Source organism: Camelus bactrianus, chromosome 9, assembly GCF_048773025.1.
Source record: "Camelus bactrianus isolate YW-2024 breed Bactrian camel chromosome 9, ASM4877302v1, whole genome shotgun sequence".
Taxonomy (NCBI): Eukaryota; Metazoa; Chordata; class Mammalia; order Artiodactyla; family Camelidae; genus Camelus; species Camelus bactrianus.
The window spans coordinates 75590434-75603556 of NC_133547.1; the positions used below are offsets into that span (position 1 = coordinate 75590434).

General features: G+C 52.3%; 1 protein-coding gene across 5 annotated transcripts in view; it reads left to right on the forward strand.

The window, feature by feature from the left end:
* ZNF423 (zinc finger protein 423) overlaps positions 1-13123 on the forward strand; it is a 313363-nt gene that overhangs the window by 50958 nt on the left and 249282 nt on the right. For all 5 annotated transcript variants that reach the window (XM_074370793.1, XM_074370789.1, XM_074370792.1 and 2 more), the window contains one exon: positions 8812-8871. Coding sequence is in view for 1 of the 5 variants with exons in the window: in XM_074370788.1 (XP_074226889.1) it covers positions 8812-8871 (60 nt within the window). In the remaining 4 variants the exon portion in view is untranslated. The remainder of the gene's footprint in view (positions 1-8811; positions 8872-13123) is intronic.

Sequence of the window (13123 nt, forward strand, 5' to 3'; positions counted from 1 at the left end):
TGCTTTAGGGAACTAATTCTAAAAAAACTCATTGAACAAGCAAGCTTGTGACCATGTTTGATGTCTGCGGATGTGTTTTGCAACGTAACTTCTCTTACAGTGAAAACGACCAGCAGTAGCCTAGGTGTCCAGCAACAGGGCGTTGGTTAAATTAGTCCTGGAGCTTCCTGTGACTCCCGGGACTCAGGCCACCATTAATAACATTGGTGTCGATCTGTGTTTTTGATGTGAGATGTTCATTGTTTATTGCTGAGTTAGAAAAGCAGGGTCCAGAACTGGTTGTGTTGTTCAGTTGTATGTATTGTTTCAACTTTCTATAAAGTTGTAAAATGTTTTTATACAGAGAAACTTGTGCTTTTAATTTCCCCATTTTAACTCACATGTATTTCGTAGTTATCTACATTGTGCGTGGATTATTTAGGTCAGAAACTTTTATAAAAAGAAAAAAGATACTTAATCTAGGAAACAGTAAGAGAAGGGCAGCTCCGAGCGAGTTCTGGGACATGGGGGCAGAGCCTGAGCAGGGCCATTGGGTGGGTGGGAGAGCCGGGCCGGTGCGGTGAGGTGTGGGCTCCCTGTGGCTTCCGGGGCTGGCGGCAGCCCCCGCCCGCACCCCGGCTGAGTGTCCCTCCCCGCCCCTTGGTGGCACCGCTCCTTTATCCGGTGCTGTGCTGACTGTGCACATCTTTTCACAGCTCCACGTCCAGCAGCGTCCTGTTTGGTAGCTTGAAATTGGCTGCGGTGAGAGTATTACACTATAGAAAGTGGTGAACACTATAAACCGGAGCCCTTTTCCTCCCTGGATCACCTCTGCCGCGTTTACCCGCACGTCTCCGTCTCCCATGGCTTTCTTTGTCTCCCCAAGGACCAGTGTGCTTGTGGGGAGACTCCAGAAGATGAATTCTCTTCTTAGGTTCCCTGGGAGTTTGCACAGAGAGGGACTTACGGAATCTGCTGTAAATCTGAATCACTGCAGGGAGAGAGAGAATCAGAGTCTACTCTTTTGCCGGCTGACCCCACTCAGTCTGAACTAGAGCTTTTGCTTGCAGAAGTAAAACAGAGGGGTGAAGAATCCCAGCTCTGGTTCCACCCCATCCTCACCCCACGACCTTTGGCAAATTGCTTAGTGTTAGTTGCCTCAGCTGTAAAATGGGGTTAACAAATGTCCTAATCTCATAAGATCGTGGAGGCCAGTGGTTCTCAAGCTCTAGCATGCATCAGAATCACCTGGAAGGCTTGTGAAAACACAGATTGCCGGACCCCCACCCCCAGGGACTCTGCACTTGTAGCAAGCTGCCAGGTAATGTTGCCGTTGCAGGTCCGGGGCTGCATTCAGAGAAGCACTGCTTTGGGCAAGTGTAAAAAGTGCTCATCACAGAACTTAGCATCTGGTGAGGGCACATAGCTGCTTTTTCAAAGAAGAGCCACATGGTAGGGAACGTTGTCCAGGACCTGGGAGCTGGGGTACTCGAGTTCTGGGCTTTTGTTACCTTGTTAGCCCCCATCTCTTCCCCCACAGTGAGCTATTTCTCTTCTCTGGGACTTTCTTTCCCTTTCTGTGAAATGGGTTAATAAGGGCTTGACTTTCAGGCAGCAGCTGAGGAAACATCTCCAAGCGCCCTCTGATGCCCCGCATTCCCGACTTTGAGCTAAAGATACACTTGGGAACGTTTGCTCTGGCCTTGTGAGCCCATGGGCTGGCTTCTGGACAAATGCTCGGGCTCCCCAGGCTCCACTGCATCATCAGATAAGTGGGATTTTGAGGACTCCCTAAGGTGGGGGCTGGGAAGGTGAAGTGGGAGCCAGGAGGTGGGGTGCTCGGCATGGTGCCTGGTGCCACTGGGGCTCCGTGACGATTGCTTTCCTGGGGGAGAGTCCTGGCTCTGACCCAGTTCTGCTCCAGCTGGACACTCCTCTTAAGTGTAGGGTAAGAGGAGGGTGTGTGTGTGTGTGTGTGTGAATGTGTGTGGTATGCGTTTGCCGTGCAGAGGTGTTTGAAGGGAAGGGAAGCTATAGACTAGGACAAGAGAAGGCCAATAGATTTTAACCCACTTTGTTGAGCTTTTGGAGCTGCATCTGTGCCCAGTAAGAAAGAGTGCGCTGATGGATTAGCAGTGTCTATAGTGGATGCAGGATAGGGGAGCTGGGGCAGGCATGCAGCTTGTATTCTATCCTTGGTCTAGTGAAAAAAAATTTTTTTCCTAGTACTTAAAGAAAACTTGAAGTGTTTCGACCTTGATTACCCTATTTTTCACATTATCACCATCATCATCATCATTTTCTTTCTTTTTTCAATTAGAGAAGAGTGGAGGAAAGGAAGCAAATTTCTGCAAGGTTGCCCAAAACAGAGATTCTGCTAGGATTGTAGCCTCTGTTCCTTCTGCAGATACCTCCCAGTTCTTCTCCTTTGGGTGTGTGGGGTGCTGATGGGAGGATTGGAGAGGGGGAGGGACATGAGCTGGCACAGAAGTGGAGCCCCTTGGCTGTGAACTCCAGATGGTCCCACATTTAGGGACACCTTCCCTGTACCGTGGCGGGAATTAGAGGGCCGCGGTGCCAAAAGATCCAGAGCCTTTCCTCCAGGTGGGGTGGGGCGAATCTCAGCGGGAAACTTGATCTCTCTGAGCCCTCCCATCTGTACAAGCAGAGAGAAACCTGGGTAGTGAGCCTGGGGGAAGAAAGGGCAGCTTGAATTATCCCTGTAAATGCTAATATTAACCATGTATTTTACCTTGTGCTGTGTACTTCAGGAATACCACCTCATTTAGTCCTTCTGACACTCCTGGGAGGTGGGTACGAATGTTATCCTCTTTTTACAGAGGAGGAGACTGAAGGTCAGAGTGGGTCAAGCATCTGGCCCCAGATCTGATGGCCCATAAGTGGCAGAGCTGGGGATGGTCCTGAGAGCCCTGTTCCAGGGCCCACTCCCTGAACCCCTCCATTTATAGCTTCTCTACAGATACCCTCATCCAGCTCATCTGTCCTGCTGGATGAGTTCTGTGGATGACTTCCGAAAGAGGCACTTTCCCAGTAAGGATGGACCAACTTCCCTTCTGGAGTTCTTGGACTATTCCTGGAGGCCTCCCATGCTCCCTGTTGTATAGACAAGCAATGCAAGGAGAGAAAAGGAAGACAGTGGCTGAGCAAGATCAAGGCTTCCGATCTCTCTGCCCAAGATAGGCCAGGGGAACGGTTTATGAAAAATTTTCAGTAACGTTGCATCTTTTCAAGGGTGCTGTTTCTAAGGTAGGCATTTAAGGGGAAAGTCAAATATTGGCCAAACTGCTATAACAATATGTTACGAAGCTGCTGACTTGGAGACCCACTCACTTGCTCTTGGTGAGTCTATACAACAGGTTTTCCTCCAATGTTGGAACATATCACATTTTTGTGTGTGTTTTTGAAAAACACTAGATCTGGTGGCGGAAGTCTTCTGGTTAGGAGCCATGTTGTCCAAAAATAGACTTCTTTAAATCCTCGACCCATCCTCCTGATGGTGAGGTGCTCACGTGGCGGGGGTGTGGGTGGAGACTGATGGGAGAGTCCCGTCCCTCCTCTCACACCCTCACTTAGGGCGGGCGCTCACTGAGGAAGGGGGCAAGTGTCTTCCCTGCACCGTTTGAAGTGTTAGTTTCTTCTCTTTTCAGCAAGTGGCCGGGGAATCATGGCATTAAATAAACGGGTTTGTGATGTGCCCCAGTCGTGAGATCTTGACTCCTCTGAGGGTCTGAGCTTGGTGTGAGAGGGCTGGCACTGGGGGTCTCGGGTAGTTTTAGCTCTGGCTGCAGAGAACCTGCACTCTTCCGTGCCATGACTCCCCCAACCCCACCCATTGCCCACCCCCCATCCCTACCAGAGAGGAGCCTGGAAAGTGTGCGCCCACTGGTTGGGTTTGTTTGCCCCTGACCCTGATCATTTTGCCCTGAGGCCTGATGCCAGAGATGGTCATGAGCTATGCGTGACAGCACATCTATGTGAACTAGAAAAAAGGCTGAGTGTGCCTTTTTGCAGAAACATGGGTACCCCTTCCTCTGGGTGTTCATAACCCTGCACCAGGACACACTGCTTGGTGGACAGGCTGTGGGTTAAATTTCAAGCCTCTGTCACCACCTCTGCTGGGCCCCTTGTGCAGTGCACAACCTGCACAGCCATACACAACAGTCCTTTCTGCTTTATGCTTTTTGTTCCTTGAAGTTGCTTAGGACAAAGTGAGGAGCAGTGATGCTCTGTCTCATGTTTGACAATGAGAATCTGGGCTGTCAGTGTGTCGTTTACTTCCCAAGGCCCTGGTCTGGTGTGGGTGAGAGGGTTTCCCCAAATATGAGCTGAGGAGAGGCAGCCTTGTGCCCCTTGCTGGGCTCACCACCTCCGCTGGGGCAGGATTGCTTTTAGGGAGCCTCTGTCAGGCCAGGGTGGGTCCAGCCCTTCCCTAAGGGTGAGATGATCCCTGGACCAAAACCAGCAAAGCATAAAGAGGTCCCCTAAGACCTTGGGGACACCAGCCAGAGGTGGGGCCAGCCGAGAAGAATTTCCAAATAAAAGCCATTAGTTCAGTGGTTCTTAAACACTTTTTTTGGGGGGGGCGGGGGAGTTGTTCTAGATCTTTTTGATGAAAACTATGGATATTTTCCCCAGAAAAGTGCCTCTTTGCACACATGTCCAGGGATTTATATCCAGGGAGCAGGGCCTTCTCAGATGCTTGAAGCCAGGCTGAGCAGCTGGCCCTGTGTGGATTTGGGGGGAAAAGGGGGCCTTCTGGGCCCTGCTGGGGGCCTCCTCAATGCCTGCCTCTGTTCGTCTCTCTCGTTCACCTCCTGACACTGTCTGCCTTAGAACCTGTGCCTGAGCTCTCCTGCCTCTTACCTGCACCTTGGCTGCCAGCCCAGATCCTGCCTGACTTTCACCAGCACCATGTGGAGCCCCTGATCTAACTGTTGGGTTCCAGAGCCCTGTTTCTAGCCCCTCCACTCAGCCCCTACCCCACCTCACTTCTGTTCACTTCCCCAGCTCCATTCCTCTGCATCTTCAAAGTAATGAGGAGCCGTGGAGAGTGGGTACTCCTCCCCAGGCCAGAGCAAGTGGCACTGGAGAGGTGGCTTATCCAGGTGCCCACCTGGCACCACCTGCTCCATGCTGCTGGGTTCCCAATCCACAGGTCCAGCACACAGGCTTTGTGTCTCACTGGCATCTCGTTGATGGTGGTGAAGTCATCCTGGTGCATAGGGGGGCAAGTTATGGGTTCTCCCAGAGTTGGGGGGTTGTGGTCACTTAGGAGCCTGCTGCTGAGTTGGGAGGCAGCATCTGGTGGGGCTCACAGGTGTATACACCCATGGGGCAATCAGCCAGCTACAACTTGTGGCCCCAGAGCAGAGAGAGAACACAGGGTTTTGATCTGGCTGAAGCCCTGAGAGAGCCTCAGAATCTTTCTTAACACATCCCAGGAACCATGGTGAATACACTCTGTACACTCTGCAGTGTGCACGCAGGCCCTGTGCCCCCTTTCCTTGCATACACACTTTGTCATATGTCCCCTCTCCGTGTGTACACACTTGCTGCCACGCCCCCACCTGGATGTTCACACTCACTCTGTGCCCCCTCCCTGTGTTTACACACTGACCCCCATATTCTCTCCCTTTGTGGACACACTGGCCCGATGCACACACCGTGTGTTGACAAATGCCCATCATTCACAGGAGTGGATGTCCCTGTGTTCCCTTTGAGACCCGGCAGGGTGGAGGGGTGTGTTTTGTCCCCCACGGTGCCAAGTATCTTATAAATTAAAAAGTTGGAGGTTGAGTCTGGGGAAGTCTCTAGAAAGCACCTAGCTCCCCTGGCTGACTGGGCAGCCCCTTAGCGTGTTGTCCACTCTGGCCTCTGAGATGCTCACTCCTTGGTGTTCATGGGGCCTCTGTAGCAGAAATCCCCTTTAGGGATGCCTCGGGCCCCCAGAGAATGCCGCTGCCGCTGTGGGCTCCGCTGCCCCCAGCAAGTGCCTGGCTCCAGCTGTAGGGGAGGCCTTCCGCCTCTGTGCCCATTGTCCCTGCCAGTCATCTTATTGTGGAAGAGACCAGACTGGACAGAAGAGGCCGGCTGGAGGCGAGGAGAGCCTCCGCTCGTTTGCAGGGTTGGGTAGCACAGGGCCTCGTGATGGCGGCGGTGGGGCTGGGCAGTACTTTTCTTCATCAGGAATGTACAAAGGATGGTATAGTTATACTTTCAGAAAACAAAATGTAGGCCAGGGGATGGGATGTTAGTGGGATGAGTGCATTCATGCCCATGTAACTCGGCAAGCTGATCCGTGGGCTCCTGGCTGTGAGGGATGTGGTTCTGGAGATGCCAGTGTGTGATGCAGTCAGTCGCCCGGAGTGATGTCTGCCACTTTGAACTTCCCCAGGCAGCCAACCTCGTTTTCCCTTTTCCCAACTCTGCAGGCCTATAGCCCCCGGGAACTGTGCCTTGAATCCCCCCAAGAGCTCCAAAGTAGTAGCAAACGTTTTCTCATTCTCTTTCCCATGATGGCTGAAGCCAGATCTTAGGGAGGGAAGGATTTGGCATCTTGGGGACATCCTCCAGTTCAATAAGTTGGGAGGTCACATTTCCCAACCAAAGAACGTGGAGTGAACCCAAGTGTGGGGGCTCTTTGCCTCATACCTGGAGTACGTTGGGGACGAAGGGAGAGCTAGACTCATGCCTTCATGTCTTGGTCCTTGTGGTTAATGAGGTCCAGGGACCCACACAGGCACTGTTGGAGGTGTCCTATGGAATGGCGGCATGATGACCTTACATATTGGCAGCAACCTCTTAATAGAAGCAATATGTATTATATATTAATGTAAGTAAATGGTGAAATGTGAAGGAAACTGATTTTCAGGTGTGGCAATGAAAGTCGCTAACAAATGCTCCTTGTCCGATGCGAGGTCTTGATTCATATTTACCAGAACGCGTATTTGATCCCCCAGCTGTAAGTAGCTTCGGTCCCAGCTCAGATCTGCTCTGCATTTCATTGTCTTGATTCTGAGTTTCTACCCTCAGGATGCAAACTTGGGAAAGAGAGAGCCCTTGGTCAGCATTCCTCGGCCTGAGCTCACTGATGGCGGCGGCGGGGCTGGGCAGTACTTTCCCTCATCAGGAATGTACGAAGGACGGTGTAGTCATACCTTCAGAAAACAAAACGTGGGCCAGGGGATGGGATGTTAGTGGGGTGAGTGCATTCGTGCCCATGTCACTCGGCCAGTGTGCGCATGTCACTCAGGATGTGCCCTCTTGGGCGAGCTGTTTCTGGGGGTTAAAAGAAAACATGCCCTGTGAGGCTCTATGAGGGGGTAAGGCCAGGAATAGCTGACTCCGAGAGCTGGTCCAGCTCTGGCACCAAACCCACCCGAGCAGACGACAGACATCATCCCATGGAATCTTTCCAATAGCCCTGTGGCTTAGGTACCATTTTTAATCTCTGTTTTTGAGATGAGAAAACTGAAGCCTAGAGGTTGAACAATTTGCTCAAGGTCATACAGCTAATCAGAGGTAGAATCAGGATTTGAACCCAGTGTCTGACCACAAGCCAGCCTGCTTGCTTCACTCACTGCTCAGCTGCCCCGCAGGCTGTGTAGCTGCCTTCCGGTCCTGAGTTGTTGGGATTCTGGAGAGCATCTTCTGTGTCCCAGTCAGCGGGGGTTTCAGGAGCAGTCTTTGAGACGGACAGTCCTAAGTTTCAGCCCCAACTCTGCATGGACTCTTCCTACCTGTAGGACCTCAGGCACATCACGTCACCTCTCAAAGTCTGTTGACGAGGATTAGACACACTCACAGCACAGGGTCTGGCTCACAGCATGTGCCCTTGTAGAGACAGCTATAGTGCAAAGAGAACTGGGTGGTACGTGCTGGCTTCAGCCTGTGCGTGTGTAGAACTTCAGAGCCTGTTAAATCTGAAAAATACTGTGTATGCACATTTTTGGCTTAAACAAAGTTCCATTTTACAAAGTCCATAACCCGGCTTTAATATTACTACATGCCCCAGACTGGGATTAATTCCAGGAAAAGAGCTTTATTATGCTGTATAGAATTTCTCCCATGTTCTCTTAATGCATGGCCTCAACCTCCACCGGGGCTCTTGCATGCCGGGGCATGGGGTGGTGGGGACACCCCATCCTTTCCCAGCTTCGTCCTGTGGGCTCATGGGTGGGGTGGAGAGGTGAGTTGCTTTCTGATGCCACCGGCCCAGGACTGCTGACCACGTATCCTGAGGTCTGTCTGTGGGTCAGTTCTCAATGTAGAGAATAGCACACCATGCTTTGCCAACCTCTGAGAATGAATGACCTTGCTTGTTTCTTGGAATAATCAAGAAAGCCTTCATATTCTTAGTGGTGGTCCAAGGAGAATGATGTCTGGAGATATCAGGGAGAGGTCTGAATCTTCGTTCTATTCCTGTGAGTGGCAGATGGCTTTATGTCAAGTGAATACTCTGATTATAGGTAGTAATGGCCTGTGGCACTGTGTAGAGAGAGATTCCAATGCTGCGTCTGGTTTGAGGCAGTGTGCTGTGATTGATTTGTGATGTCTGCCTGGGGCACAGGGATGGGGAAACCATACTGATACAACACTTGTTTGCTATTTATGTTTTATTCTGATTATTTCACAACTCTGTGAAACTAGCAGAGGCCTCTTTGTCGGCTTCACCCCTTTGCCCCTTGTCGTGGGTGTTACAGGGACCCCCAAAAATGATCCTTCCTCCTTGCCCTGTGCCCCACTGCCCTCTCCGATGACCTGTTTGCACAGCTTCAAAACTCACAGGCCCGTCTCTTTTCTCTCTTTCAGTTGAAGAGGGGGAGGCCTCGGACTTCTCGCTGGCCTGGGATTCCTCCGTGACAGCATCAGGTAAATAAATGCCCGGGGGCTGGTGGGAGAATTGGTGGGGGTCCCCATGGGGCTGGCTCAGGAACTCAGAAAGCCACCCAGCTGGCTATGGAAATCAAATTCTCCCTGTCACATTCCTGTCTCCAGTCCAGACTACCCTGTGCAACATGATTTTTCCATCAGTTCCATATGGTCAATAAAATCTATTACATACGGAGACTAATATGCCCTTAATCCCCTGGGGGCCATGTTTCCGTCTCATGGGTACATTCAGATGGGCCACCCCCCCACCCTCCCCAACTACGTGGGCTTTGAAGCTCTCTGCCATGGGCGTCGTTGCACGTTCATTCCAGTCTAATTGCATAAAAGCCACTGTAATGGAATGTTTAAACTGTAGTAGAAATCAGAATTCCTTTATTTCCCTTCCTGGAAGGGGCTGCATTGCACTGTTGGGCCGGCATACCCGAGAGCCCATACCTCCATGGGGAGGAAATAGGGGGAAGTCAGACTTGTGGGGTTTGTGGCCATCAGGGTTGATGGGGCGACTTGACAGAGGGCTTGGGTTTTTGGCTCAGTTCTGCCCTCACATAATTTCCTTCTCTGTGCCTCAGTTTCCCCAGCTATAAGATGAGGTGGATGAATGAGGTCTCTCTCACTGTAAGGCTCGGTCACTTGGAGCTGCCCATGGAGCTTGGGGTTGGATCTGGCTTGGGGTCCTTAGGAACTCCTGAGAGGAGGTCCCGGCTCTCCTGTTTGCTGGTCATCCAGCCAGCACCTCTCTTGGTCGCTGGCCCCGGCTCCCTATCTGGTAGGCACCCGGCTCTCCTGCCTTGTCCCCTGTCCCAGGATACTGACCAGCTGGCTCTGGCTCCGTGGGGGAGCCGGAGCCAGTCCAGGCTTGTGGACTCTTGGGCCTGAGAAGACCTCCGAGGGAGTCATTCAGTCCAACTGCATCTCTCTCAGATGTGGAAACTGAGGCCAGGAGGGAGATATGCTCTGCATCAGTAGTTCCAAAAACGTGGTGGTAGGCATCCAGCATATAAACACTTAACACATTGAATTTTTGATTTTATGGCTCATGTGATTTAAGATGATGTGGACGTTATTTAAGTGAGAAAATTGAGTTGACAAAGTTTGAAGTCATAATGGTTGGATTCGGCAAAAATCGTAAAGAATGGTTCACAGATGACTGAAATTTGGGAAATGCTGGTACAGATTGGGTGGAAGGGGGGGATGGGGAGCCAGCACTCGAACCCAGGTTCCTGGACTCCCGGTCCAGTGCTCTTTGCATTAGAATCTGTGCTTCTTGGAGAGTCTGGAGGGTCCTGGTTGGGTCCTGGCTGACCCAGGCTTAGGTGCTCTTGTGTCTGCAAGTGCCTGGCCCTTGGTGACAGGGGCTCCCTCCATGGCAGGGGCCTTGTGTGAAGCCAGGATGGGGAGGTGCTCAAATCCTCTGGGGGAGAGTTCAGAGTTAGGACAGACCTTGGGGTCCACACTGAGTATGAGAGGGGAAGGGGCTGTGTGGCCCCTGTCCTGTCTCCTTCTGTGTGGGAGAGATGCGCTCCCCATGGTTAGAGGAAACACAGTGAGGTTATAAAGCTCTACACCTCATCCAGGCGCCCCAGCAGATGTGGGTGTACATGTGCTCAGGCTTGCCGCCAGCTCTGAAGAGGATCCCCATTGTGCTCTGAACCCCCAGACTGGGAAAGCGCCCAGCCTGGTCGTGTCCGTATAAGGTCCTCCCTCCCAGCTGCTTTCCTAGTGGTGCCAGAGGCAATGAGGACAGGCTGGGACAGCAGCAGGGTGCAAGGAGGCATTGTCAGTGTTGCGATGGATGGTGGACGGAGAGCCCTGTGCGGGGGGTGTCAGGCACCCAGGCTGCATCTCTAAGGCTGGTCTGCAGATGGCAGGGGTGATGCCAAGGGGGCCTGCGGGCTGTGGTGCTCTGATATGGCAGTGGAAAGGCCAGCCTTAGAGCCTCTCGGGGGCACTCGGGAGTGACGAAGTTTGTGGGATTTGCCAGTTTCCAGCCAAGAGCCCAGCACGCCCCACACGTGTGTGCAGAAAGAGGTGCACGACTCCTCATGAGTCCCTCTGGGCCCTAGGGACTCCACGGTGCCAGTCAGCCTCGGATTGTCTGTCGGAGACGGGGAAGGGAGGGCAGAACCTCCCGGGCATTGGATAATCCACAGCCAGGCAATGGATTGTTTTGTTTGCTTTGGCCCATTGCTGATGATTTTTTTACAGTGCACGCATGTGATAAATTTTCCTTCCCAGTTTTGTTGGCCTTGGGCTATTAAAGTCAGTTTGTATTCCCTGAGCACGGGGTTTACAAAATAGCTCAAATCCTGGGTGGCAGGATGAAGTCGGTTTGGGAGGCAGCCCTGGACATGGGGCGTGGACGTTTAGTGAGCACTTACTTAGTATGTGCCAGGCACGGAGCAAACCTTTACCTCCAGTGTCTCATTGAGCCATCATGACAACCCTGTGAGGTGGGTGCTGTTTCCAGCAGCAACTCCAGAATTTCTCCGTGGGCTGGACTGGGGGCCGCCATCTGGTAGAGGACAGGGCCAAAGGCCTGGTTGATGCTGCTTTGGTATAACGCTTTTCATTAAGCTGAGAAAATGTCACTTGGCTGCATCAGAGAATGGGGGCAGGTGCCAAGGAAGATTATGGGGGAGCAAAGCCTCCCCAAGCCACCCTTGGCACTGTTACTGAGAATTACCATCCTCATTTGGTGGATGAGGGAAGGAGGCTTGGAGCTGCACAGTAGCGGATCCATGGTCCCCAGCCAGGATGCTGAGGAGCAGGGACTTGAACCCAGGTCCTCCTGCAGCCAGAGCCTGGGATTTAACTGCTGCACTGCCTGGCACTGGCAGGTGGACAGCTGTGCGGAGCCCTGAAGGTGTTGTGGGGGCTTTAGGAAGGTCCCCAGCAGAACAGGGCCCAAGGTGGCCACGGAGGATCTTTGGGCTCACCAGACCAGAGCAGTGCAGGGTGAGGTGAAGAGGGTGAGCGGAGAGCACCTTACCAGCACTGCAGAGCTGTGAGCACAGGGCAGCTTGCTTCGTTGGGGCCCAGCCTGCCTGGGGTGCGAGCTTCCCCTCATCCGCTTTTCCTGGCTCTGGGCACATGATGGAGAACTCCAATAAAGAAGCGGCATGCACAGTGGCCTCCTGTGCCCGTGGGGACCCTGTGGCCACCGCCCCCAGGAACAACCTGGCCTGCTCTGTCTGTGCCTTTGAATTGAGGCCCTGACAGTGATGGAGAGCCCGGCCTGGCCTGGCAGGGAGGGGAGCAGTGATCGGCTCACAGCAGTATTCTCCTGTCCAGCCAGGGGGCCACGGTAGGAGGGCGCGCTGGCCCACTCTCACCTCTCTGCTGGCAAGCACAGGGCTGCTGATAGCGGAGCCCAGGGGAGGGAGAAATTCTTAACCTGTTTTGAATCACAGATGCCTTTGCACATCCAATGGAAAGAAGCGTGTGGATTCTCTTCCTAAACACACAGAGTGTTTTGTGTATGATTTCAGGGGGGCTCACAGATCACTCCCAAGCTCTTCTCCCTACCTCGCCAGGCCACAAGCTCAAACTCCTTAGATACGTGAGAGTCCTTGTGAAAGCCCTGCAGGGGTCTCACACTCAAAGGCCCACTCGAGGTGGGCTGGTGGCACGGGTGAGCAGGCCGGTTGGGGAGGGGCTGCTATGGGGGCAGCTGGTGTGCCAGGACACCTGGGCCCAGATTCCCCCCATCATCTGAGTTTTTCAAAGAGAAGCCAGAAAGCTGGATTTTCATATGAAATCATCAGATTAAAAAATTAGCAGCTCATCTTTTTTTGGGGGGGTGGTAATTAAGTTTATTTATCTATTTATTTAATGGAGGTACTGGGGATTGAACCCAGGACCTCATGCATGCTAGGCATGCACTCTACCACTGAGCTATCCCTTCCGTCAGCTCATATCTTTTTAAAGCAGCTTTATTAAGACATAGTATGAGGGTTTCAGTTTCTCCACATCTCACTCATACTTGTATTTTTTCTTTTTCTTCTTTTTTTTTTGGTGGATTCTAGCCTTCCTAGATGTAAAGTGGTATCTCATTTTTGACAATTCATGCATTTGAAAAACACTGTTCAGGCCAAAGAAAGTCCCTCTGCCAGCTGGTTTGAGCCTGGCCACCAGCAGAAGGCTACCATGTGTGTCTTTACCAAGGAGCCACTGCTTAGGCCTGACTTTCCAGGCCTCTTTGTCCCCCCCCCCCCACTCTACCTGCCTGGCC